General features: G+C 41.8%; 3 protein-coding genes across 8 annotated transcripts in view; 1 reads left to right on the top strand and 2 right to left on the bottom strand.

The window, feature by feature from the left end:
* Positions 1-70: 70 nt before the first annotated feature.
* On the bottom strand, positions 71-8,923 carry LOC146430843 (uncharacterized). Its single transcript, XM_085074855.1, has 2 exons — positions 8,177-8,923; positions 71-730 (listed from the first exon to the last, which is right to left on the bottom strand). The coding sequence occupies exons 1-2, from the start codon at positions 8,516-8,518 to the stop codon at positions 722-724; spliced, it is 351 nt and encodes a 116-aa protein (XP_084930981.1). The 5' UTR covers positions 8,519-8,923; the 3' UTR covers positions 71-721.
* DEXI (Dexi homolog) lies at positions 7,229-8,136 on the bottom strand. Its single transcript, XM_085074856.1, has one exon. It carries the CDS (start codon positions 7,657-7,659, stop codon positions 7,378-7,380), a length of 282 nt encoding a protein of 93 aa, XP_084930982.1. The 5' UTR covers positions 7,660-8,136; the 3' UTR covers positions 7,229-7,377.
* Positions 8,924-9,170: 247 nt separating the features above from the next.
* The window catches only part of CLEC16A (C-type lectin domain containing 16A), a 60,234-nt gene continuing 47,167 nt past the window's right edge, over positions 9,171-22,237 (top strand). For all 6 annotated transcript variants that reach the window (XM_085074848.1, XM_085074847.1, XM_085074852.1 and 3 more), the window contains exons 1-8: positions 9,171-9,367; positions 15,443-15,571; positions 16,237-16,370; positions 17,124-17,272; positions 17,929-18,034; positions 19,938-20,061; positions 20,946-21,120; positions 22,083-22,136. In XM_085074848.1, the coding sequence (XP_084930974.1) occupies positions 9,288-9,367; positions 15,443-15,571; positions 16,237-16,370; positions 17,124-17,272; positions 17,929-18,034; positions 19,938-20,061; positions 20,946-21,120; positions 22,083-22,136 (951 nt within the window). In that variant the 5' untranslated portion in view covers positions 9,171-9,287. The remainder of the gene's footprint in view (positions 9,368-15,442; positions 15,572-16,236; positions 16,371-17,123; positions 17,273-17,928; positions 18,035-19,937; positions 20,062-20,945; positions 21,121-22,082; positions 22,137-22,237) is intronic.

Raw genomic sequence — 22,237 nt, 5'->3', positions numbered from 1 at the left:
GTATTTCCTTGAAAGCAGATTTAATTTATATTCTGTTCAAATTGAAAAACAACAACTCCAACACAACTGCTTAATTTTTCATGGAAAAGGTCAGTCTTTATTGTATTGCTTTCACATCTGTACATAGGATCGTGAGCTTAAACAGTCTGCAAAGTATCCTGTGTTAAATAATTAATCCATCTGACATATAAAATTCACTCTCTGATCTATTTCAAAACCCTCATTTTAAATAAAATATCTTACTAGCACAGTTCTTGCCATAATACTCCCTGAACAGAACCTCCTTCAGTCACTCCTGCATATTTTCCCCTGAGAAAGCACTGCCTTTGAACTACTGGCTGGTAGAATTTTCAACGTGTGATTGTAAAACTCGCTTAAGCTATATGTAGAGTGTGTCCATTTGGGTGACATGGTATTTATTCAAAAGTTTATCAAATCTGCGTAACAGTAATCTTGATTTTCTGTTATAATGGAACATAGTTTATCTCATTATTTCATACAGTCCATCCCAGAATGACCTATGGAAGCCCAGTATGGTGCATGAATCACTGCAGTTAGTGCACATACAAGAGGCAAAGACCACGAAGAGAAGTCACAACTGACAAGGTCTGATGACAACTCTTCTTCTTGTTCTCTTGTCCTTATTATTGTCTCTACTTTCAGAGTATAGTTTCTTTCCAGGACTTGATCCATTAACCTTGTCATAATCCATTTCAGGTGCTTAATAAATCTGTTTAAAAGAAAACACATAAATACAGAGTAACTCTCCATGCTGACAAGAATAAATCACTGTTAAGAGTGCTTTATCCCAGTCTATCCATTTTGCCTTGACTGAGTCAAAGTATCCCACTGCTGTTAGGAGGTGATATTTTATTATCATCAGAGGTTAAGACAAGGCTGAGATTTCTTTAGGTAGAACCAGAACTGTGGATTATGAAGGTGCTGGGCACTAGTGACTGTACCCATCTGGCCCTGTGATCTTACAGATGACTAATTAATATAGTGTAGACTGGTGCATCCTGTCTGAGAGGGAATGATTGGGAATGAGTCTGTGTTGAGGATGAGCTGAGGTACAGAAGATCACTAACAGGTCCCCTGGCTGCCTGCAGCTCAGGACATTTCTGTGGTGTGTGGAGCAAGGCTCTGGAAGAGCAAAGCTCTTCCCTCCTTCCCCTTTGTGAGTCTGGATGAAGAATGAAATATGATGGTCACACATTCTGCATGAGCTTGGACAGACAGAGCAATAGTGTCACTTACAAAGGCATTACGGGAAGCCAAAAGCAATGAGGTTGATACAGTACTGCAGAAAAGGTTCTTTTATGGATTGAATTAATCTTTTATGGATTAAAAGATTGGAAGCAAAGAGTAAAGCTTGGTAGGAAAGAACTCAGTATCAGGGTATACCAGGGACCAATTTTTATTCATCTCCATTACTGATTCAGAGAAGAGAATGAATAGAGAAATTTTCAAGACTGCAGAAAATAAGCTCTCTCAGGTATTAAGATGCTGTACTGATAGGAAGGAAATCCAGAGCACTGAATGGTCAAAGGGTGGCAGGTTTGGAAAACATTTGCTAAAGGGCTGGGCAGCAATGTGCCTTCTAACATACTGCATTCTACCTTGTAGATTTGGGAAAGAACGAAGAGAACAGCCTGCAGATTTTGCCCAGGGACATGTGCTCTCCCAGAGGTGGAACACAGGGCTGTGGGATCGTGGTCTGACTCATCACATTTCACATGCTCTTGTGTGCCACTTACTGTAGATACTAGGTCAGAAACAAGAAGCACTTCTGTGTCCAGTGAGGTATTTCTGTCAAATGTCTGTCAGCTACAGTACCTGCTAACAGTACACATCTGCTCAAAATCCTTTCTCTTAAAATGAGGATATGAAAAAGGGAAACAGCAGCTCTACCAGGTTACTCATTTCGTGTTTATCTGATTGCTTTCCAAGTGGAACTAAGAACTGATCTACAGTTCTAGACAGATCTACAGCAGACAGTTCAGTGAGGTTGTTAGTATTCTGCACTGTAGATCACATTCTAGGCTGACTTAAAAATAGCACAGCAAAACGTATTGGGCCTCCAAAGGAAAGTATAAAGCTGTCTAATGGAGGTTCCGAACACTGCTGTAGGGCTGCTAGTCCAAGATTGTAATTTGTTGTGGCAGATATTAAATGGGGTGTAAATTATACAATTGGCCAGGATATTCAATCCTGCCTTTCTCATTTTCAGATTAGAAATCTGTCCCTCAAATTTCATGGGAACCTGTTTTTTAACAGAAAGTTTCAAAAATTTCAGAAAACAGTGGAAAATGAAAAGGTAGAAAATATTTTTAAATATTTTAAAAATCTCAGCACTAGAACTATCAATAGCCTAGAACATACCTGCAGGCATTTAACAGTATGGCTGTAATTGTATGACTCTAGCATTAGCAGCTCAGTCATGATATTTTTGTTAATTCTGTCTTTGAAGTTAGTGCTCCTCACAATGCAGGCTGGAACAAAGGACACATGGTGACTGTTTCACATCCTGGCACTGGCTGCTTTCTGCTTCCTCACTTTCTGCAGCAGTGTTTCAGATCTCATGGCCTGCTTGGGCTCTACACCCACATTTGGGGTGGTTTTTTTGAGCCCTGCAAACAGTATTTAGCCTTAAGTCTGTGAACTGAACTGGAGTTTTCCCCAGCAATCAATTGCTCAGTGCATGTCACCATTTTCCATTATACCATTATTTTCCATATATAGCTCCTATTTGTCTTTGCCCTTTTTATCACATATATTAGAAACATATATTACCTTGTGTCTTCAGAGAGCATTATTCAAACTATTCAGCTAATTTACTTTCCAAATCTGTAGCCAAAGTAATAAAATTCAACTGCAAAAAGGAAGACAGTCTGACAGTTTCCCTGAAGAAATTGGAAGATTTAGCAACTTGTGCATATTTAATCTTTTGGGATAGTTGTACTCCTCATAAGGTAGGATTCTTATGAGGAGACAAATTCAAAGAGTTAGAGACTAAATGTCTCTACACAAATCATTCTTTTCTTCTACTTTAGGATTGATAGTTATTAGCTGAACTGTAGTGTCCCTTTGCTCCTCCTCCAGAGGAAACAAATATGAAGAACTAAACTGGATTCATTTCTTAATTCCTTTGACAGCTTATAAGTGGTAATTGGCTAATGCCACCTATTGAAGCAAGTTTATTACAGAAAGCCTCATTTTTATAGGAAAGAACCACAGACTTTTAAAAAAATTATTCTCTAAAGTTACTGGTGGCTGAGGCTCTTAACACATGTAATACTCAGGTCTGAACTATTCCTATCAAAAATTGAACATCTCTCTGATTTCTGTGCCTCATTTTAATTCACATTATTAACAGCAGCGTTTGAAAACTTCTTGAAAAATCTGCTTACTCTCTTTACATTATATAAATAAATGCATTTGGTAGAAACTCACATAGGACTGTCCATGGCTGTGGTTAATTAGCCTGTATGGACAGTTAAACCATGATTTTGCCTTCCTTCCATCTGGAAGGGAATTCCTGTTAACTACACATGTCTCTTTAAAGCAGAGCTGTCAGGTGAGTTTGAACACTGGACTTCTATTAATTTTAATAACATCTAGAAATTCAAAACACAGTTGTAAAAATCATAGCAATTGCTCTTAATCCTGTTGCTACTGTAACTCATCAAATAGCCAACTGATCTGTATCATGGAGTCAACAAACCACCTTGGAGGTCTCTATAAAAAGGGGAGAAATAGTGAAAAATGGCAAGGTAAAATAAGTAACAGATTGTTCTGCTCCTTATTTTTAATATTTAAAGCCTGAAAAGTAAGAAGTCAGGAAGTGGATTCTGATACTTTTAAATGTATCCTGACAGTGCTAGTGACATCATTCTTCTGATCTGCCCTTTGCAGGACATCTCCGTTTCAGAACAGAGGCACAGGAGGTTGCTGTCTCATAGACACTGAGCCTGCAGTTCTAATTGGCACTATATTGATGAGCTGGGGAGTTAAGCAATTTTTTTGATTCAGAATTTAGATGCTGGCATTCATCAGAAGTGCTGAGTCACAGGTTTTTAGTGCTGGATTCTGCTCACTGAAAATATTCATCATAATTCATCTTATGAAAAAATACAGGTAAATTGTGTACTGTAAGCTTACATAAATTCAGCATTTCTTATTCAGTTTTTATTATTGATTACCTTTGCCCATTTTCTTTCTGGTTGGAGTACTTTGTGATGAGTCACATCCAATTTTATGAAAGTATGAGAACAGTCATATGACCTTATTCCAGGGGTCTTCAAATATAGTAAATAACCTGGTACACTCACACTAGAACAATAGATGACACGAATGAGCTCAATTCTGTTCAGTTTACACAGATTAATTTCTTCATCTGAACAGGCCAGGAAACATTTTTCAGCTGCTTACTTAGCTGTCTGCCTTCAATCTCTGCCACCTATTATGCTCAGAAACTTGGACATCAATTTCCTCCTATTGAGTTTATTCAAGTGAGGGTTTTGCTGCCAGAGAGCAGAGCTGTTCTGATCCATGTGTTCTTTTATTTTTACATCTAAATTAGCCTTTCCATACTGCAGAATGGCCCCTTGGGATTTGCCCCCTCTGTTTCCCTGTCACACGTCACTCACCCCGGGGTGTGAGCACCGCTTTCCAAAGGCAAAGAGGACACTGCAAGGTTTCAGCTCAGGCTAATCATAGCTCTTTGGTTGTTCTCAGAAATCACTGGTGAGTCACATGAAGAACACTGCTCTTTAATGCAAAGAGTAGGCCTATGTATTTTTCATCACTGCTGGCAAAACAGACCCATTCTTCCTGCAGCGTCTTGTGAATCCTCAGCACTTCTGGGTGCAAGGGAACAGGACAGGTGGGAAACCTTCCCAGGCCAGGAGAGCAGGGGTTAACTCTCAAACCAAACTCAGGTCACTGCAGGCAAGGCACCACAGGAATTTCAATCTTCCTTTTCAGTGCCTTACTGCTGCTCCCAAAGCAGAAAACACAGCTCCAAATTAGGGCCCTCTTCTGCCTGCTTTGCTAGGGAACTGGTGAGGAGGAATGGCACAGAACAGTGAAGAAACCTGTAACCAGGATATTAACTCAAATCCCTCTTCATGGTAACACACTGAGTCTTTGCCTGGCAGCTAAATAATTATGCAATTTGTGGCCTGGTTGCTACGTCTGTGAGTATAATTAAATATATAAATAGATGGAAGACAGTAAATTTTTTGCTGCCTAAGAATTGATCTAACTTTAAGGATTTGTGATTTGATTCTCAGTGGAAACCACCACCTGACATGACAGCTTCCAAATGAAAGGATCAAGGCTGGAGCTGGTACCTGTGCAGAGCTCCATTGGCTCATGGTGGATAGAGACTGAGCCTTACTTCTGAGCTTTGGGAAGACCTCTGCATTTGATTTCTGCATATGGAGGGTTTTATAGTTAGAATATCAAGAATTTTCCAGAGCTGCTTATCTTACTAATATGAAGGAAAATTTTAAGAAGCCAATTTATCTACACTGAATAGAGTTGTGCTCAGGCCCTACACATTCTATCAAATTCTATACTCATATAGTAGGAAAAATCCACTGAGGAAAATTGTGTCTGTTGCTCTTCTTAGGTCTTCCTGAAAACTAGATGCAACTCATCATGACAAATTCTAGTCAGAAAAAAAAGTGATTTGAAAAAAGTATTTTTAATCCCTGTATAAAATAGTGTTGCAGTAATAAGATTTGGAGTATGGGGAAAGGTATTTTGGGGGAGAAAATGGACATGGCTTTTAGCACCAAAGATCTTGCTTAAATTTCCATTAGTTTTTAGGAATTTCTTTCTAGGAATACAGAGCATGTACGTTACTTGCCCAGCTGAAAAAGGAGGAGACAACCACAAAAGTAGTCAACTGTGTTTTATGGGGAGGTTTGTTCTGCTCCACACCTTCTATTCTAACAGAAGTGATTCTAATCCAGTTGCTTGGGATGGACCACCAAATGTTGGCATAGACACTTCCATTTGCAGTGACTATATATGCAGTGAGATTTCTTCAGTAGCAACAAAATCTGTTCACTCCCTCTTTAGGCTCCCACGTGCCTTTTGACCAAGCCTTGATCAGCTGTGTTTGTGCAATCAATGTTACTCCAACACCAAAAATGTCCAATTTTTCCTTCTGAACTATTGACCAAAATCAGCTAATACAGCTTTATATAGACTCTGACTAGCAATATTTAGAAGATAATTTTAACCTATATGAAGGGCAGAATTACAAGAAGAAAGACTGGTTTGCGTTTTTTCAATTAGAAGACTTCTTAAAATAGCTTGATGTTAACTGATATTTGTATAGTGTGTTCACCGAGGTTTTATTTATATACTTTTAACTGAATTTTCTATTTCCATCATTCCAAATAGAAAAAAAAGAAAAAAGGAAAAAAATTCCTGAACTGGTTATCAGATTTACAGACAATATTTTGCTAAAAAATCTACTGGCAGATTTGCTAACACATTTTAATTTAAACTGTGAATGTTTTCATTAACATACATTTGGCACAGAAAGTCCTCGCTAGAAATAGTGATTTTCTTCCCAAATGCATTTCAGTGTTTTAAAATGCTAAATCCCTGCATTTCCAGAGTTTAAAATCACTCAAAACTACGAAAAAAATTGACCAAGCAAATCCTCGTGCTACAATTAAAATGCGAAGAATGGTGAGCTGGGTAGTTTGTCGCTATCAAAGAGAGTGGTTTTAAAGGGCAATATATCTGATTAAGATATATTGCCGGCTCGAGGAAGGTCTCTGAATTGTAATAAATATTAGCTGGGATGCTCATTTAGATTCAGGGCTGCTTTCAGGACCGGATCAGCAAAGTTGCTGCCCGGCTGGTCAGTCAGCCCCCAGGAGCAGAGCTGCAGTGGCACGGAGGATGAGTCCCTGGGCGGGGAGAGACGCTGCGCCCCCGGAGGGGACACGCCGCGGTGCTGCCGGGCGGGGGAAGCGCGGGGGCAGCTCCGGCCCTCTGCCCGCAGCACTCGCCCGTGCCGGGAGCTGCGGCGGAGCGTGTCCCCGGCGCTGTGCCCGCTGCCTCGGAGCGCTGTCCCCCGCCGGACAGTGGGAAATTACTTACTGCCCCTGCGAGCCCTCTGCGTCTCCGCGGGCCTGCCCGGCGGCAGCGGGTCCCGGCTGCCCCTCCGGCTCCTGCACCGGCGGGGCGGGTGTCATTTGGAAGGGAAGCTGTTGCGCAGAAGGAGCCGCGGCGCAGCGAGGGCACCCCGGGGCCGCGGCGGTCCCCGAGCTGCGGCCATGCTGGGACGCCGGGCCCCTGCCCCGGGCCGGGCGGCGGCACCGCTCAGCCGCTTCCGAGCGCCCCGGGCCGTCACTCCAAGTACCCGTCAAAGACATCCAGCTCGCTGTCCGTCTCGTAGAGCACCGAGCCAGGGTCGGAGAGCATCCCCAGATCCACCAGAGCCTGGTCCATATCCTCGGGCAGGAAGACGATGCCCACATTGAGGACGATGTACTCCATCAGGAAGGCATAGTACAGGATCAGCACGTTGACAAAGAACAAGCCCACGTAAAACATATAGGGCAGCACCAGCAGCGCATGGAAGGCCCAGGACTCCACCGAATCCAGACGTGCCGAGACCGCGGCGGTCATGCAGCCGTGGGGGCTGCAGGGGCAGCGGGCACCGACCCGCCCGGCCGGCGCGGGGGGGCGGGCGGCAGCGGCGGAGCCGGGAGCGGGGCACGACTGCACGCCGCAGCCCCGGTGGCAGCAAAGGGCAGAATCCCTGAGCAGTCGGATCCGGACCCTGGGAAGAGACGAGCCCCGCAGGGGCGCGGAGCGGCCGGCTCGGTCCCTTCAGTCCCCGGAGAAAGAGACGCCCCGGCGGGCGGGCTGGCGGCCAGCGCGGGTTCAGCGGCGCTGCCGCAGCCCCGCCGCTGGCAGGAGGCTGCTCAGCGGCATCTCCAACCCGGCTGCTGCAGTCCCGCCGCGGCTCCCTCCTCCTCCTCCTCCACCCGCCCGCAAACTTCGCGGAAGGAGCCCGCAGGCGCGCTGGGAGGTCGGCGCGGAGCACCTGCCAGCGAGGCCGGCCTGCGCGGCAGGACCGAGTGCCCGCCCGCCCCTCGCTCCCCGCCCCGCGCCTGACCCGCCGCACGCCGCCCTTGTTTACCAGCGCGCTGCCGCTGCCGCGGGGCGGCCGTGACGGGCGCCGGCGCCTCTGCCGCGTTGCCGGCATTCGGGTCCCGCTGTGGCTGCACGGGGGCTGCAGGGACCGGAGGCGGCTTGCGCTGCGCGACTCTTGCCCGCCCGCTCCTCCAGGCCGAGCTCTGCCGCAGCCCGGCGAGCGGGGCAGCGCGGGCAGGTTTGGGCTCTGCCGCAGCCCCTGAAGTTGTTTCACGACCTCTGCCGTGACCTCCGCAGGCCTCCCCGAGCAGCGCTGCGGGCCCGGGCCCCTCCCGGCTGCGGGGCACGTGTGGCTTCGCTGCCCAAGACTTGACTTATACCAAAACATTTCCGAAGGCGTGAATTCAAACTCGGTGCGGTTTTGATACTGGCTGACAGACTCTTCAGCTTTTACATAGATTGTTTATTTCTCTGGCTAAAAGGGGGAAAAAAATCCCAGACTAGGTCAAGACAGACAATGGTCCCATTCTCTTCGCTCTTCCTTAATTTTTAAGCTGATTAAAAAGTAAGTGTGCAATCCTTATTGGAAAACCCTCGGCAGGGAGAATATCAGCAGCTGAATTTCTGACGCTGCCTCTCCCAGCACAGGAGCTGACCCCCAGAACAGCCCCGTTTGGCTTATGGAACGAGGAATGTCAGGGGCCAAATTCTACTTCAAGTTACAATGCATTTCGGAGGCACAGGCACACGTTTGACGTTCCGGCTTTTTTTGCTCAGGCTACGTTTACTCTGTCATGTTCTCAGAGAGCCGCCCCAGCGCGCCCGGCCCAGGCACCGCCCCCTGAGGGCTCGGCCCCGCCCCCTGAGGGCTGGGCCCCGCCCCCTGTGTGAGCCTCGCCCCGCCCCCTGTATGATGCTCGCCCCGCCCCCTGTGTGAGGCTCGGCCCCGCCCCCCGCGGGGCTCCCTGGGACTCGCAGTCCGCAGCTGCGCGGGGCGGGCTGGGGGCGTGGCCTGGCCGGCGCTTTCCGGCGTGCCCCGCTCGCGCATGCGCCCTGCGCGGCGGTGCCTCCGCCGAGGCTCCGCGCCGGTCGCCGCCCGCCCCGCGGGGCTATGAGGCCGTAGGGCCCGCGGGTCGGAGCAGCCTGCCGCCGCCAGCATGTTCGGCCGCTCCCGCAGCTGGGTGGGCGGCGGGCACGGGAAGGCCGCCCGCAGCATCCACTCCTTGGACCACCTCAAGTAAGCGCGGGGCGGCCGCGGGCTCGGGCGGCGGTGAGGGCGGAGGGTGGCGAGGCTGTGAGGGGCTCGGAGGGGGGGAGCGGCCGGGGCCCGTCCGCCGAGCTGCTCGGGGCAGGTTTCCCTCAGAGAGGGCCGCGTGAGGAGGGGCGGCTCGGCGGGCGGCGCTGCCCAGGCGCTCGCTGCCCTCGCCGGGGCGTTTAGGCTCAGCTCTGCTGAAAAGCAAGCGCCCGGAGCAGTCCCCGGTGCCGAAGGAGGCTCTGTGGGCTGTTGTCTGCTCACGGTAATCGGCCTCGCCGTCCCACAGTGTCCTCAGGGCAGGCGCAGTTCGTGATGTCATGTCACACTCAGGGCTGCCGTGCGTGTTTGTTTTGTTTTTAATAACGCTACAGAGTGGACTAGAGCGCGAGGAGTGATCAATACGAGAAATACCACATTCCTCGTGAAGGGAGAACTTTGTTTCCGGGTGGTGTGTGAGCCGTGCTGCGGAGGGTGTGTGGGGCTGTCGGCAGCAGTGAGTCACAGCAGTCAGCACCCAGGCCGGGGATGTGCCCTGGGCTGCAGGGCTCGGCAGCTGCTGCAGGAAGCCTTGGAGCTTGAGAACTGTGATGGTGTCTGCGGAGCCCCAAAGCCGGCTTTTCCTAATGGCTGCAGAACCTGGAATAGCTTTTTCCTAGCTCTGCCACTGGAGAGTTGGAAAGGTGGCAAGGGATAAAAAATTTAATTTCCGTGTTCCACTTTAAGTGTTCTGCTATTGCAAGAAAAATGAGAACCACTTTGATAGCTGCTCTTCGTGCTGAACGAGAAAAGGAGGTCATTAAGAGACAAAGCATTTCTAAATGAAATCACTGTGAATATGTAGCTCATTGAGAAAAAGTGCCCGGTAGTTTTTGGTCACCTTACAAGGAGGACATGAATGGGGTCTGACAGTAATGAGCAGGATGCCCTGTACAAGATGTGGATCTTACAGTTGCATTATCACGATGATTTATAGATTCTGGTCCTTGTCTCTAAACTGGAAGAATGTTTGAAATGAGCAAGACTGACTGAAATGCAGTTTTTACAAAAGACAGGGAAATCAATTCCATGAATACAAAACTGATGTGGCTGTAGCACTGCAGAAGTAATTTTGAAAGCATGGGGTAGATCAGACTAGTAAGTCACTGTGATCTGGTTTTACAGGAATAAAAGGGGAAAAGTCATGCTTAGATATGAACAGGAGTGTTCTATATAACATCCAAGAAGTAATTATTTTGTACTACTCAGCATTAGTGAGTGGAGCTTTAGATCTGTCTGGCTTTGATTTTTCACTTGAAGATAGAGCAAGAATGCTGATGCATGATGAAATTTGAAGAAACTTGAGTTCAAGTTTAGAAAAAGATAGGCTGGTGAGAGGGGGACTTGAGACTTACTTTCAGGCAAGAAAAATGTGTCCATATGTTCTGTTGGGGCCCTAGAGAATAGAAAAATGACACCCTGCCTGATTGTGGCAAAAGGGAATTGTGCTTTAAGTTTGTAGCTTGTGCTTAACTTGTTATCTGGGAGGTGAAGTAAATAGTTATCTACTAAAGTACAAGCTTTGGTCTGCTTTTTTGCATGTGATTTCTATAATTATGAATCTGAAATGGTAGTATGTAAAGGACAGATGAGACCTTTGATCTGCTTAGACAATGTATATTCTAAGCGTATTTTTATTCAGTCTGCATGAGTTTCAGCTTCTAGCTAGATGTCAACAGCATAGGTGAAATTTAGGTGTTTTCCAAGTGTTGAAGTGGGTAAAGTAACAGAAGGAAAAAGGGCAGAGAGCCTTCGTTTTGGGGTCATGAAAGAAAGTCAGTCTCAATAAGCTCACTTGATAAGCTGTTTATCTTCTCATCTTTTCAACTCATCAAAGCCTCATTTTGTGTTCCATATGAAGGAGCTGACTAGAACACACCTGTCTTGCTATTACAGGTTAGCTCAGCCTGTAAAAGGTATATTATGCTATGTTAGAGGGGTAAAATTAGTCTGGGCTAGCCTTCTGGGAATATTTTTATTTTTAAACTTGCATAAGATAAAACTTAGTCTAAATTGTAAACAACACACCTGCTTAGGAATACCAGCAGAGTTACTGCTTTTTGTCAGTAAATGCTGGATCTCTCCCATCAGCTTTAATGCAGTTTGTTTGAGGCTTGCTTTTGAAATTTTACTATTCAGTCTTCCTGCAAACATGCCATAGAACAGAATGGCTAAAGGAAAATTGCGAGGCTGTTTGCATTAAGTGTTTTTTACAGTCTCTTGATCTAGTGAAAACAGTCAAAATTTAATCCACTTTCTGAAATGAAGGATGAAACAGTGCTAGTCACTGCCTGGGTGCTTCTGGGAGAATTTGGTATTTTGTGCATTTTTGTTTCAAAGTCAAATTTCCCCCCCTACTTTACTATATGGTATTTTACATAGCCCTGTTGTTACACATTTCCCATTGTGTCTTCTGCACTTGGTATTTTAATTGCCTTGTGATTGCACAAAAAGTTCCATGCCATTAAAGTTGGGTGCTGAACATTTTCCATGCCTTGGTCAGATGCAGTGTCCGTAAACTTGTGCTTGAAGTCTTTTTTTGTGGGTGATTCATTTCCTGAGGTACTGTCTGTGCCATGCATCGGGTTTCCTCTGTAACAGTATGTTGTTACCTGCTGACAGGCAGAGTGAAGAAGCAAGCATGTTATGGTCAAGTCTGGGGTTTTAAAATTTAAGTGCTTGACTTACTAAACTCTCTCCTGCTTTGGTATGTTTTTGTAAGTAATAAGTAGGAAGGTTATTAATATGCACCTGCAATGGTCATGAGTTACTATGTTACCCCTTTGAACATGGTTTCTAACCAGAAAAATGTTCAGAATTTTGTTTCCTTTGTTAGGTTGCTGGCAACATCTCCCACCGATTTGGATGGTGTTGGGTACTTTGACTCTTCCTGCATGATGGATTTTTGTTAGAACCCAGTCTTCAGATGTAGAGATGACAAAAACCTCCTCTTTGATAGCTTTGCGTTTTGAAGCTCAAACCTGACCCCTCTGTAATCAGCATTCAGAGACAGGCTTTAAGGATTTATCTAAATGCAGAAATACTGGGTTTGTGTGGTACTTTATGTTCATTATGTGGTATTTCACGTGTTTGTAAAGAGAAACAAGTACATGTATGCTTTTTTGTTCATTTTCAAGCAAATAGGATAACTAAAAAATGAAACTAAAAGGAATAGCTTGAAGGTGAAGCCCAGGTTTTCTCTAAGTGAAATCTTAGAAGATTAAGGAATTCTGCAATAATGCTGCTGCTAAGGAAATAAATTTGGAGATAATGTATTCCTGACCATTAAATGTTTCTTGCTTTTTGTGTTTGTAATGCTCTATATTCCATAGGCTCCCAAATAGCATGTTATTCTTCCCACTGCATCCCATTCCCAATGTCCTACTGTTGGAGTAAAGTTTAATCCCAAATTTGAATAATGGAATTTATTAATGAGAAATACATGCTTGCAGATGCAATAGTATCTATGTGAGTTCAAATAAATAGGCTAAACTATGTGAAGTAATATAGTATTAATTACTCTCTAATTTTCTCAGGAAGTTGTTCAGATTATTGTGGAGTGAACTGATCTAATTGCTGTCTCTTCAGCTGTTCTCTGCTCCATTAACTGTTTCATCCTCAGAGCAGGAACTGGGTTTGTGCTCTGTCTTTTGATTCCCTGTCCTGATAGTACACATGGTGCCCTAATGGGAGGTTTCTCCAGGGCTTGGGTGCTGTGCTCATTTAGAAACCCTGGGGATTCTCACAGGTGGTCAGATTTAAGCTCTCACAACTTCACTGTGAGCCATCACATTGTCAGTCCCCACAGAAGGAATCTTGAACTGTGAACCTCAGATTAGTGGAAGAGGATTTGCAGGTGCTCCTTGACTTGCTATTTAATGGCTATTATGGTACCAGCACGTGACCAGGCAGTTATGACTGTAGGACATAGCTGAGAATTGGCTTTTCTTAGAGTGATTTCAGTCTGAGCAGTTTGTGTTCTGGATTTGAAAATGAGTATTGATTTATGAGGGGAAAAAAAACCACCATGAAGGGGGAGAGAATTTTTTTCTTACTGAAGAGAAAGATCATGAAAAGCCAATTCCCCCTCCTCCTATTCCCTTTTCCCTTCTCTTTGCAGTCTGGTGATATATGTAATATAATAATGGCTTTGGTAATACGGTGTAGGCTTTGTCACATTGCAGATTTGGGGCTGAGGGGAGGAAGCATGTGATGTATCAAGTTTGTTAAAGCTGTGAACTTGTGAGAGCTGTTTATCTCTTGGTGTCCTTGTGCAGTACTCAGCACAGCAGGATTGTTGTTTGATGATTAAGTAATATTCAGACCAGCAAGCACAGAGTGTTTTACCATCACAGCATAGAGCATTTTGTCAGCTTCTCTGAAATAGCACTTGTTCCCTGCATGGCTTGTGAGGACAGCTTGTGTCCTGCAGCAAGTCCTGTGAAACTCTGCCCAACTCAGTGGCAGCTCAGCAGTTGAAGATGACTCCCCAAACTAAATTTTACAGATTTTAAGTAAACTGTAAATATGATCAAAGTTCTTGTTTGTTTGGGGGGGGGTAGCTTTTTGAGTTCAAGCAAAAGATTCTGAAACTAGGTAGTGTCTTGTCTTGTCTTTGTAAGTCTGATAAATAGCTGGAACAGCCTCACGTGTTCAGTTAAATGGCATTTTAGTCTCTGGCTGCATGCTTGCCCAGTGCAGTGAGTCAGTTTTTTAGTGTTGATAAAATTGATGGGAATACTGTTTTTTGAAAATGTGATTTCAAGTCTGTTTTTTTGACTTAAACATCTTACTTTAAGCCATAAATCAGACACCCCAAATTTCTGCTTTAGAAATGCACTGTTTTCTAGAACCTTACCAAAGCTTGGCAAAATTCTACTAATGAGATTCCTAAAATTTCAGTCTGAATCACTGAGCAAACTGTCATGGAATCCAAAACAATAATGAAAGGCTGCCCCAGGGGCAGGACACACAGGCTATTTTCACAGAATTAGGTCCTGGGAGTTTTGATTAACTCCACTATTCATGGCAAGATTGATAACATGGAAAATCTGTCTTCCTTCCCAAACAGTTGTGAGTATATTGCACAGAAATCCTGAATGCTGAGGTGTTACTCCTGGTTTTCAGTGCAATCACAGCATAACAATGTTGGAGCTGTGTTTAAGAATCTGAGCTTGTGCAGTTCTAAAATTATATGAAATTTCCCTCATGTTTTTTATTTTCAAAATTGTGCACCTTTCTGATACTTATCCTTTCTTTTTATTACTTGATAAAAGAAAACAGAGAAAAGCAGTGGTGATTTTTGTGCTTTTATTAGAATTTGCCCCCACCCCACTTTTTTTTTTGTGGGATGTAAGAAGGTAATAAGACAGAAGTAAATTGGTACTTTGATGTAGCTCTTTGGAAAAAAAGGTGGTTCCTTGAAGAGTAAAACTCTGAGACTTAAAATCTGAAAGGCTTGTATTCTATTTAGCTCCCTGTCACCTGTGTGAAAAGGACTTCACCCCCTTTTTAGTTAGTATTTCTGTGCTCAAGGGACCAGAGACCTGTTGATGAAACTTTGGCAAGGTGAGTGAATAGTCTCTGAGAGTCCTGATAGTAAGCATCAAATTGACATGAGGGGTCTCTGCAGGCAAGAGAAGGGGTCTAACTTCTCTGGTTAGACCTCATGTGCCACTTTCCCATATCAGCTACTGCATGCTTACCTGCTTCTTCTATTTTTCTTGCTCATCATTCCTTTCACTTCAACATATTCCAAAGAAATTCACATGAAAAGCACCTTGGGACCAGTTACAGTTTCTAGTTCTATGTTAATAGATGCATAAGTACTTGTAACTCACCTGGCTAGGGGGGATTTGTTTCCTTTATTACTTTAACAATTACTTTTCTCTCTGCATCAACATTAGAAGGAAATGTTAGGGTTTTTCAAGTGCAATTATTGGACTTTTTGCATATATATGTGTCTGCATTGGTACAGTAATGAAAGACAAGCAATTTACTTGTACTTATTTTTTTCTTTAGGTACATGTATCATATTTTGACTAAAAATACAACAGTAACAGATCACAACCGCAACCTGCTGGTGGAGACCATTCGTTCCATAACGGAGATCCTTATCTGGGGGGATCAGAATGACAGCTCAGTGTTTGAGTGAGTACTCCTGAGCAAGTTGGACTCTGCTTTTGTGTTTGAAGAATGCTTGGAGTTGTACAGACTTCTCACTGAAAAAGTTAACTCTTCCAAGACTGTATTTCATGAATGTGTAGAAGGCTATGTCCTGTAGTAGATTGGTGAGCAGGTTCATATTCATGTCATACAAGAAGTTGCTGCTTCTAAAAAGTGTTTGTAGCCCAGAGCCCTTTTCAAGTACTGCTTTTGTTTGACTCTCCATTCTTTTGATATAAATACAAGCTCTAACCTATTTTAGGGCCCAGATTACTCAATACATGTGTTAACATCGTATTGCTTCAATTTGTTCACTTCAATTTACCTAAGATACCACAAATAAATATCTTATTCTTGCTGTCGTGTTTAGAGCTGCCTGATAAATTAAATATACTAAAAATACAATAAGAAAGGCCCTGATTTCTTGGTGTCCTTGTTTGCATGATTTGAATTTTTATGTCCCCTTATTTAGTGTTTAAGGTTTTTGAAAAATACTCTTTTGTTATACAGATTCAATTTTGCAAAATCATTTTTCATAAAAGCAAAGCATGCTGTTTGTCAAAGTTGCCTTGAATCATTCCTAATCCTAGCCAAATTATGTTCCTGTGACTTACCGCATGTGACTTAATGACATCTTTATTTTATTTCAGCTTTTTCTTGGAGAAGAATATGTTTGTTTTCTTCCTGAACATTCTGCGTCAGAAGTCTGGTCGTTACGTGTGTGTGCAGCTGCTGCAGACTCTGAACATCCTCTTTGAGAACATCAGTCATGAAACATCCCTGTGTAAGGACACACTTCCAAACTACTTAGGATGAAGTGATTGAGATTTGATTGAATTCCCTTTCATTCAATGAAATTTAGTCCTAGTACTCCTTCACAGAAGTATATGAATTACTAACAGTCTTTTAAATTGAACACTACCAAAAATACAATGTAAACCGACTCCAAAATACTTTTTAATGTAAATTTTCAGTGCCGCAAAAGTAGTTATGTACAACAAGCATTTAGCGTATTTCAAGGGGTTCTTAAAGTCAACAAATTAGTTATGATCTGAAATGTTCACTTGCTACCACAGATCATGTGGTGGAGCTCTGCAGTGTGATTTCTGCTGTAACTTTTGACATCCTTAGTGCTGGCATTCAACCTCGGGTGTCTCCTCAAGGTTTTTGGCAAAATATAAAGAGGATGGAGAATTAGTAGTTTGAAATGTTACACAACTATCATGAAGAGAGAGTCATCTTTAACATGTGGAGAGGTGGGAATCTGGGAGGAAAAGAGTTAAGTATTATCAGCTGCAGAGCTTACCTAAATCGAGGAAGATGAAGCATATTCTCAGTTTTCTTGTTCTTGGGAGGAAGACCATTGTAGGGAGGAGTTGCTTTATATCAGTGCTTGAAGGCATCACTTGAGTTGTTTGGCTAAAAGTTGTGATCCTCAAACATCAAATCATTGGCTGCTAGCTGATATTTTAAACACGGCCTGTTACCATAATGATTTTTTTTCTGTTAACTTGAGTTAATGTTTCTTATTTTTCAGACTACCTGCTCTCTAATAACTATGTGAATTCTATTATCGTCCACAAATTTGACTTTTCCGATGAGGAGATCATGGCATATTACATATCATTTTTGAAAACCCTTTCTCTGAAACTCAATAATCATACTGTACATTTCTTTTACAATGAGGTAAGTGAAGAAATTTGCAGTACAATCATAAAAGAACTTTAATTAGAAATTGATAGCAGTGTGGCATATACTCTGTTTAATCTCTTGTCTCATAATGTTTTGCTTTTATTTTTATAATGGCAATACCAGGGATTGTGAATTTGTTTGTAAGGATCTCTGCACAAATATGGCTTTGTCCTCTTACAACTATAATAAACTAAAAATCTGGAAGTTAGTGTTATATTGGATCATTTCAGTAATACTCAAGTCTACTTCCTTGAGAATTCAACTTGTTTATGCCTTGTTTTCTCGTGCTTTCATAAACAGGATCTTTTCTGTTGCATCACTTGGTTCTCAGAGGTTTAGTCAAAGTCCAAAAAGCTGAGTCAAAGGGCAAAGTTGAAATGGGTTTTTCCGTGCTGCACTCCGCTTTCTGCCAGAAGAGGGCGCGAAAGCACTGACGATGTGCACAGTTCTGGGAAGCTCTGATGCTTAAAGCAGTTTATTTTAATGCAGAGCTACAAATGCAGCTGACTGTGCATTGTAAAATCATTTTGATTAATTAAGTAGAAGGTAAAAATACCATATTAATATACAGAAAACATAATTCATTTAGAACCCCAACCAATATTCAGTACATGTTTAATGAATACATATTTTCTTTCTTCTTGTTACAGCACACTAATGACTTTGCTTTGTACACTGAAGCTATTAAATTTTTTAACCACCCCGAAAGCATGGTCAGGATTGCTGTTAGGACTATAACTTTAAATGTCTACAAAGGTATGCTTTTCATATGTTTTAAAAGGCATGTGTGCAAATCTTGTTTCATTGTGGTTTAATTTTCAGTTATTTACATGTATGGGTTTTTGGTCTGTTTTATGAGGTTAAAAAGCTTAGCATGTTGACAAGTTTCAGATGCACATTTTGACTTTTGTGACCACTATCCCAAACCTATTTACAAGTATGTACTTGTAAGTAGTATTATTTTCTCACTAATGAAACTTCTTAAAAAACAAACAAAAAAAAAAAAAACACAACACAAAAGTATTAAGCACACACAAGGAACTTTAGCTTCCCTTCCAACAGAGGTCAGAATGTGACTGTATTTAAAAAGTAAATTTAAAAAAAAACCCAAAACCAACCCAAATTATGAATATGAACTATCATTTACTGATGAAATTGAGCTTTCTAGTGTATGAAGCAGTAACCAACATCACTCCCTTTTGAGCTGGAAGTGCATTAGAATGTGACTGTAGAGCTCTAAGGAGCTGCAGTCACTCCAGTCTCAAGAAGAGCTGGACCATTGCTGGAGGCACACAGTGAAGGCTAGGAGGCTACAGTTGCAAATTCCTGTGCTGGGCATTCCAGTAGGACATAAGGAAAAAATATAAAACTTCACTGTGAGAGTAGTAAAGCACTGCAACACGTTTTCCAGAGAAACTGAGGCACCTGTATTGTTTGAGGTTGTCAAAACTGAGTAGAGACCTCAGCAACCTGGTTGAACTTCAAAGTTAGCACTACTTTGAGAATGTCTGCTCTAAACACAATGTCCAAAAGTCACTTCCCACTAAATTTTTATTGGGGTATATAACATCTTTTAATAAACTGAACATTTCACAGTGTTCTCTGTAGAAAAATTGTTGTTTATTCTGACCTTCCACCTCTGAAATCAGCATGCTATAAGGTGGTATGTATTATGCAATATGTTAATGCAGGGCTTCTTGTTCTTTTATCCATTTAAAGTTAAATTACGTGTTGAATTTACACAACTTTCTGTCAATTAAGAGAAGTAGTGGTTTGACAGTCTTCATTGAAGAGTGTAAGTTCTTTTTTAAAACAATGAGCAGTTTGCTTGGCAAATGACTGGATAGTCTGCATAGCAAATAGGGTGTTTACACTGTTGGCTGCAACACTTTTTCTATGTTGGGAAATGGGCACTTGGTACTTGCCTTCTACTGCAAGGAACTGTAAATGCAAATATGAGCTCACAAAAAAGAACAAATTATAGGCTTCATAGCCTATTTGTGATATATTCATGCAACTATGTATTTTTATGGAAAAAGAAGTACTTGTCTAGGATTTTCATTGAATGCTGTAGTGATAATAAAGATTACAGTTGAAAAGGCACAGCTCAGACGTTCAGGTTTGGTAATTATCTGACTACCTGTTTGCATATATTCTGCTCTAACACCTACCCTGTATCTTTTAGTTTAGATGCTTTGTGCTTTAGCTTTTTGAACCCTTGTAGAGGATGTCACTATCCCAGTTCCTAATCCTGTTAACTGTTGTTTGTTTCTTTTGCCCTTCCTTCACTGATGATTCCTGTGTTCCTTAATGCAGTGTCATGTAAGTCTAACTAGCTTGACTCTCAGCATTACTGCTTTATTCTTGCGCTTTTTTCTCTTCTTTTTATTAAATAATGTGCTAAAAGAAGCTTTCTGAATTCCACTAGATTTGTTTATTTTCAGACATATGTAAATATATCAACATTAGGCTCATTCAAGCCAGCTAAGAACTGATGTGACTTTTTATAGATTTCCATTTCATGCCTAAGATTGTGTCAGGTGTATACTCATATGGAAAGCTAGCATGTAATCAAATTCAGAAGATATTTTGTTGTGTTTCTTAGAAAGCACTAAAAAATATTGGCAACTGATTTTTCTTTTTAATGATTTCTCTTCAGTGGACAACCAACCTATGCTGCATTACATTCGAGATAAAACTGCAGTTCCTTATTTCTCCAACCTCGTCTGGTTTATTGGCAGCCACGTGATAGAACTGGATAACTGTGTGCAGACTGATGAAGAGTAAGCTTTTACAAATGCTGGCTGTTGAATGGAAATGCTTTTCCCAGATATCAGTGCTGTCCTTATTTTGTCTGTAGTAGTCCAGTTAAGATAGTTTCTGAATATGTTCCCTTGTAGACAACTCAGACTTTCCATTCTTTAAAGCTTTTTAGTGATTCTGTAAGATAACAATGCTATGTGCCTGATCTGTGCTGGTATCCATACAAGTAAATTGGTGATTGCAACAAGCTTTTTCTTCTTTGTTTCTTTCTGCTAAAAATAGCAGATATCCAGAAGACACAAAAGTTATTTTGTGCTTCTCAATCTTCTAAACTTTGCCTTTTTAACATTCTTATGTGCCATCTCGTTAGAAGAGCTTTCTGAAAAGATTCTAGGAAAAATATTTAATCTAGAAATATGAACTTTAATATGTGAACTGTCAGACTTGACATGGCTGTGTAATATTCCACTATCAACTACAGAAATATTTTGTTGATTCTGGTTATTCTTGGTTTATCTTGCCACCCCAACTTTAGAGTGGACGTGTTTCTTGCTTTCATAAAGTGAAAAGGTAAATGTTAAATACAACACAGAATTCTTTTTTCATTTTTGGAAAAAAATCTTCTCATTTTTGTGGCTGGCTTGTGAAAAGACTCTGGCAGTGGAAAGCAAAGCTTTGTGAAAACATGTCTTCTGAAAACTTGGGGGAAAAACTTGGTATGTGCATCCTGAAGCACCTATAGGCCTGAGTACTGTTTGCCAGTTGCAAACACCATCTTTATGCAGTCTCCTGAGCAAGGTGATCTGTGGCAAGGATGCACGTTGATCTTTTTTTTTTTTTCCCAAAGTTTTTTAAGACTTTCCCAATTGATTATACATAATTTTTTATTTCTGCTCTCTTTCAGACACAGAAATAGGGGCAAACTGAGTGATCTGGTGGCAGAACATCTTGATCATTTGCATTACCTTAATGATATCCTTATCATTAACTGTGAATTTTTAAATGATGTGCTGACAGACCACCTACTTAATAGGCTCTTTCTTCCCCTCTATGTGTATTCATTAGTAAATCAAGACAAGGTAAGCTAATACCTGCAAACAGTTAATTCTCAAAGGTACTGCTTGCTTTCAGTGTGCAAAGTGACTTGTGCAGTAGGTATATGATATTCTTGATATCCATGTGTGGTTTACATGAAACAGCTTAAATAAGGGGCTGTAGAGAAAATATCCTGAGACTGAATTTAAGAGCGGAGCAGATTAAATTTTATTCAGCAAAGAAGTACTGGTTTGGGTGAAACAAAAAAAGGGGTGGTTAAAAGCTACCAGTAATGGAGACAAGAATAACTGCAAATTTGGAACAGGGTTTAAATTTCTGCTACACTGGGAGATGTGTGATTTCCTTTTCTGATAAGGTAACTTGTCTTCTGGCAAAAGCAGGTTACAAAACAGTGCAAATTTGCCATGATGTAAAAATCCATCCAGGTAGAAAATACAAACTTCTGGGTTTGATACTTGTTACTTCTAATTGTAGAGAAGCTGTGTTTTAATGTGATATAGCTGAATTTATTTTTAAAGCATAGCCTTTAAGTTTAGTGGAAAACTGGTTTTTAGTGAAATATAAACTTTTTTAAAACCTGTACAGGTTCCTGCATTCAGTTGTCTCTTGTGGGTAGTATTTCATGTTGTCTGAATAGCTAATTTTCAGAGCAGTCTTTAATGAATGTTTTCTGAGAAGAATTTTTGGAAGGAATAGTAGCATAGTGAAAACCAATGTACTTCTCAGATGCTCACCTGTTCAAGTTACTGAAGTGACTGTGAAAGACAGTAATTAATAGCAATTTTTTTAACAAGGAAGAGGAATATGCTTAATCAGAGAGTCTCCATTTCAAATAGTTTACAAGCAGTGAATGTTAAAGATCATGATGCTTTCTGAATATTTTGTAGCAGAATATAGAACAACACAAGTTTTGTTTTAAATAAAACATTAAACATGTAAATGGTTTGTATAAATAAATAAGCATTTTTTATAACTTTTTCTGTAGGGTGGAGAACGTCCAAAAATAAGTCTCCAGGTTTCCCTCTATCTTCTTTCTCAAGTAAGTATTAAGTACTTATTCTTTCTTATTCTTACCAGTCCTACCTCCTTTTCTTTCTGGGACTACTTTCAAAATAAGAGTTTTACAGTAGATTTTTTGTA

Source organism: Lichenostomus cassidix, chromosome 14, assembly GCF_008360975.1.
Source record: "Lichenostomus cassidix isolate B80296 chromosome 14, HeHo_3.0, whole genome shotgun sequence".
Classification (NCBI taxonomy): domain Eukaryota; kingdom Metazoa; phylum Chordata; class Aves; order Passeriformes; family Meliphagidae; genus Lichenostomus; species Lichenostomus cassidix.
Note: the sequence above shows the minus strand (reverse complement) of the source record. Positions and strands in the feature narration are given on the sequence as shown.